Genomic DNA, 5,577 nt, shown 5'->3' on the forward strand with positions numbered 1-5,577 from the left:
ATCACTTTTCTCTCCTTCCCTCACTACCATTTTATGTGTAAGTTACTACACTTGAACATCACTCAGATAATTCTTTTGGTTAAGCGGGCCTCTTTGTGAGTAATTCCTCTTACTCGCATAGTTGTTCATTCATACATACTTTAGGTAACGAGGATATTGTTATTGTTTACTGTTAGTTGTTTGTCTTCTTGTGAGTACTTTAGATGCTGTTGTATGTGTGTGTATAGCAGATGTGCCTTAATTCCACCTGATTTCCAGTTTATTCAACATTACATTCATTCAGCACCGTTTGAATTTGATCGTTGTAATAAACATGTACGTTCGTATTCCTACTCTTTGAGTATGTGATCAGTTATTTCCAAGTTACTGAATGTGGTGATCCAGGAACTTAGCTAGCTAGAATTATTGAATTCGAAAAGTATTATTGTACCAGCTACTTTAATGCTATCATTTATTGTATGTACAGCTAATGAAAAGTTATTTTGAATAATTTCTAGGTTCAGTGTTCTGAGCACTGAGCTATAAATAGAGTTTTTCAGAATATCTGTAATTTCACTGGGTTCAGGTTTCAAAATAAGGTCATGGTTACAGCTAAGTGACATTAGTATTAAGTTTAATATTCACAGTGAACCATTAACCAGATTTTCCTAATACCATTGGCACAACAGTGTCATTAATTCATTAGTCTGCTTAAGGCAACATTTGCAGTTTTTCTGCTTGCAGTGGTAACATGACGTTGAGTATGCCCTGTTTCTTATATAGTTGTTCTATGTGTTCGTGCATCTTTTGGCAAGATTTAATCACATTTAACTTGTTTCTTTGTCTGGGAAACAGGTAGTGCTCAGATTTCCTTGAGTGAGTGATTTTTTAAAATGCTGACATTCTTGTGTGTTAGATCTAGGTGAATGTGACGCCTCAGCCATTTTAGATATGTGAGCTGCCAGATTACTTCCATGTGATTAGTTTGCATCTCTGTCTTGTTATATTTGTTGGATTCTCTTGAGTAAATACTGATATACTGCACAGTAGTTGTTGATACATTTGTAAAACTGTCAAAAAATTTCTTAATGCCATTTGATTTATGATTAAAGAGATTATGTCCTTTCGGGTTTCAGTGGGTCAAGGCCTGTGCTGGTTACTGGAGGCCCCTGTTTTCCTGCCATTGACTGTTTTTCTCTCTTATGATTGTTTATCAAGTTCATGTTTTTTCCCACATTGTTAGTTTCTCTCTCCTGTATTTGTGTGTGTTGTCTTTGTTGCTAGGCATTGTGAACTAGTGTTGAGTTGCCATGTGATTTCAGGATTGCAGTATTTTGCTCTACATTCTTCTGCGCTTATGGTTTAGCTTGCACTATCTCACAAGGTTTCTAATTTTCACTTTTTTTGTTTCATGTCTACTGTACTGCAAAACACTATCCATATATGTGAGTCTGCTTGCCAGTCCGAATTGTTCTGCTACACTAGAAAATGTTTCAAAAGTTACACAACCTAAAATACAATGAGGTGAAAACAAGATTCGTTCCTCTGTAGTCTGCTCTGTTTTAAAAACACATTTCTTTTTCAAGGCAGCTCACAAAGCAAACAATCAGAGGTTACAACTTTGTACAGAGAAGTATTATTCCACATCAACATTTGTAATCATGAATTTTCACAGCACGTTTCTTCAAATTTTCTTGCTCACTTAAAAGAAAAATTACTTTCAGACCCGAGCTGACTCATTATCTCGTTACGACTGTGCACATGCACACACACGCGCGCATGCAACTCCATTCTCTCTCTCTCTCTCTCTCTCTCTCTCTCTGTCTTTGGCCTCTCAACTCATACACACACTCACTCACTCACTCACTCACACACACACACACGCACACACACACACACACACACACATTATGCAAATAAAATATAGAGTCACATACTATAAAACAAAGAGAACCTCATATGAGCCTGACACCACGTCTCTGTGTCTAAGTGTCCAGGTAGGTGAACTGAGGTGAGTGTCCTCGCTCTGCTTCAGCAGGGAAAGCAATAATGTAAACTAGTAGAAGACTGTTCAATTCACACAGTTCTCTACAAAGCTACAGAGGAAGTACGTATCAAAACTAAAGGTCATGGATCAGAAAATGAGAATTCTACAAATGTAATTAACAGACCTGATCTTATAAGAAAAAGAGTGAAAATGTTCAGTCTCACTTCACATGTCAGAGCACCAATGATGACGATTGATTAATTGATTGATTTCTCTGCTCCTCAGATGCAGAACTTCTATTATTGTTCAAATCCAGTAATTTAGAGCTGGAGGATTATCACGGGACATGGTAAACCAATAAAAATTATTACAGCCAGGTATGTGAACTTCATCATATGACTTTTTAATTACACCAGTAATGGCATATGTATATTATATATGAATAGTACAGTATGAAAAAAATGTTAAAGCATAACCTTGATGACATCGTTTAGTAAACATGTTTCTGATATTGCTATGATATGCACTGATCCAGTTTCCTTGTGGAGAATGTTACTGGGCACTCTTTAATGTGTGTGATATCATTTTCATTATTATCATTTTCATCTAAATATTTTCTTTACATTTTGGCAGCATTTTAAGATGTATTCTATTTTGGAATATTAGACTGGCAAAAGTTTAACAAAACAGAGAACACTACTACTTCAAAAATAAGCAAACCGCTGAAATGCATTTCTCTCTGTAGATTAGTCCTACAACAAGAAACTTTTCCAAGAGACTGACAATGAATACAAGCCAAGAGAGGGATTCGTTTCAAGATGCCTTCATCAAAAACTTCATATGTGTTGCTCTAGGAATCATCATCAATCATATTAACGGAGTGTTTGTGTACACTTTCTGCAAGAACGCAGTGTTCTATGGCAATTCTCGATATATTCTGTACATTCACCTGGTCATCAATGATATGGTCATGCTGTCTATTACAGTTGGACTACACGTTGTCAGTTATGCAGTACCATTTGTGCGAATGTCACTCTGTTGCTTTCTGTTACTCCTCAGCAATGTGACAGTTAAAAACACTCCACTAAACCTGGCTGGTATGGCCATAGAACGTTACATTGCAGTCTGCAAACCACTGCATCACCCCCAGATCTGCACAGTGAAAAGGACGTACATACTCATCTGCCTGATTTGGATGGCTTCCACCATCCCAGCATTGGTTGATATTTTCATTATTATAGCTATTAAACCATTAAGTTTTTTTAACAGTAACACTTCTTGCATGTTATGGAATGTTTTCACTACCCAACAGCACAGGGACAGAGCCACTGTTGTAGAGATTATTTTCATGCTCTTTGTGTGGTTAACCTTGTTCTATACCTATTTTATGATTCTTCATACTGCCAAAAATGCATCCACGGATCAAGCGTCTGCTAAAAAAGCTCAGAACACAATATTATTACATGGTGCTCAGCTTCTCTTTTCTATGCTCTCCTATATCGCTCCTTTCATTGATATGTATTTGGTCCCACTTTTCCCTAAGAGTAGATCAAACATTTTGTTCACAACATTTTTGTTAACACATATTCTACCCAGATTACTTAGCCCACTGATATATGGGATCAGAGATCAACAATTTGTCAAATATATTAAAAGATATTTTTCATGTAAACATGAACATGCATCACAGGTAAAACCTCAGTGAGCTAATGCTAAATCTGGAATTGCTTTCATGCTTTCAGATAAAACTAGATAAGTAAATATTGTCACTAAAAACATTTTGTCATTATGAATGACTGATGTTCAGTATTTGATGTTATAGAATTTGGTTCACTTCATTAACATAATTTCAGATACAACATGCAAGTTCTTTCAAGCAATTTAAACAGAGAAATGTACTAGTTCTGCAATAGACCTGTATTGTGGGGAACTATCCATTGTTCAGTTTTGCATTTTACCCCTAAAGAACAGGCCATAATGAGACAAACTTCTATTACAAAATGAGCTACCAAACCAGAAAATTACTGGGAAATTTTCAAGTTTTCAAACAAAGTATAAAGCAAATTAAGTCTTCAAAATCACATTAATGAATTAAAATAGTGATCCTGTGTTAAAAAGATAATAAAATCTACATGTGGCTTACTAATCGATTTGAACAGCATCAAAGTAATGCATGATAAACCTTGAGTCAAGCAAAACATGAGAATCCATGCCCTCTATGGCACCATTAAGCAATATTAATGTAACGAGCTCATCTCCTCCCCCACCGACTTCAGCCATTTGGCCATCAGCGTCACCGGTTTTCTAATTACCGGTCTATTCACTCATCACCCACACCTGTCTTCACTTTCATGCACGCAGTCACTCTCTCCTACTTAAAACCCCCTGTTCCCATTTAACACTGCGAAGTCTACACTTGCCCATGTGTTTTCTGAGCGTTTGTACTTACATACCTGATCTGACAGTTTGTTTTACCAAGTTCTGTAAATCCTTTGCTTATCTCAGTACCCTGTTTTGTTTGTTACTTTCTTGTGTTTATCGCTCTATTATTTGGATAATAAACCTGCTACTCTGCACTTGCGTCCTGCCCATTGGTGATTCGTGATAATTAATCCATGTTTTTCAGCCCCACAGACCTTGTGCCTTATACAAGCAACATCTGTATCCCCAGTGTGCATATCACAATGTCTCCTAAATAAGGTTGACACTGAAAGACAAGTGGATAAACTCCTTGATGCTCATTTAACTGAGCTCAGCTGTAGCCCATGAGCCTCCCCCATCCTTTCAATGTCTACAAGTCATACAGATTTTGAACTTAAATTCTCTCATAGTCAAAAATGTATATCCCGTATCCCCAAACCTAGATGCCCTCTGTGAAGCCAACATTTAGACACATTAAGTGTTTACTGCCAAATAAAACAGTAAAATTGAAACAAACATATCAGGATTCACTATTCTTTACCCACTGAATTGTTTCAAAGACATCCCGATGGGACCCAAATCACCTTTCCAACTCTCCATGGTATAACGGGGAATTGATGAATTTAACAGACCTTGCTAAGCAGGAATGAATCTTCATTCCCAAAAATGTCAACTGTTCAAGTACTCTGTATAGCCGTTTGGGCCACACAGTGTCTTTAGAAGTCCCTATGAATGAAATATCATGTTTCACGTTTGGTGGCAGGTAGCAGCAACAAGAGACTGGATATTGAGTGGGCAGAGGGCGCCACCACGGCAGGATTTGAACCGGATCATCCAGAACCCAGGGGAGACTCCACTCCCATGCCCTTCTGGTGGTGGCATTCTCCCAGTCCACCTTGACTTCCCCACTGTTGCCTCTAGTGGGGGTTCAAAGATGGCACAGAACTGGGAGATGAGCTTGTCATAAGAGGCCTTAAGATAAGTGGTTCAGTACCAAAAGTGCCTCTCTCTCTCTCTCTCTCTGCCACCAGTCAACTGTCCATCTCAATCCCCGACCCTCTAGAAGACTGATAAACACTGCCACCGTGGATCCCCTAATATGCGGAGTACAGTACACCGAAACAGAAACTCCCAGCACTTCCAAGGGGATCCATCATACCTCTCAGGTCACTTGGTGAAGTGAGACCAAT

The 5,577-nt window shown here is 38.0% G+C and overlaps 1 protein-coding gene across 1 annotated transcript; it reads left to right on the plus strand.

Moving 5' to 3' along the window:
* The first annotated feature begins 2,750 nt into the window (after nt 1–2,750).
* Nucleotides 2,751–5,287, plus strand: LOC115816120 (odorant receptor 131-2-like). Its single transcript, XM_030779088.1, has 2 exons — nt 2,751–3,633; nt 5,151–5,287. The coding sequence occupies exons 1-2, from the start codon at nt 2,751–2,753 to the stop codon at nt 5,285–5,287; spliced, it is 1,020 nt and encodes a 339-aa protein (XP_030634948.1).
* Nucleotides 5,288–5,577: the final 290 nt, after the last annotated feature.

This window comes from Chanos chanos, chromosome 7 (assembly GCF_902362185.1).
Source record: "Chanos chanos chromosome 7, fChaCha1.1, whole genome shotgun sequence".
Lineage (NCBI taxonomy): Eukaryota > Metazoa > Chordata > Actinopteri > Gonorynchiformes > Chanidae > Chanos > Chanos chanos.

Bases quoted from the DNA above. Each gene is read 5' to 3' on its own strand.
- LOC115816120 (XM_030779088.1), top strand. From the start codon at position 2,751: ATGAATACAAGCCAAGAGAGGGATTCGTTTCAAGATGCCTTCATCAAA. The intron at 3,634-5,150 runs GTAAACATGAAC...GTTTGGTGGCAG, and splicing joins TATTAAAAGATATTTTTCAT to GTAGCAGCAACAAGAGACTG.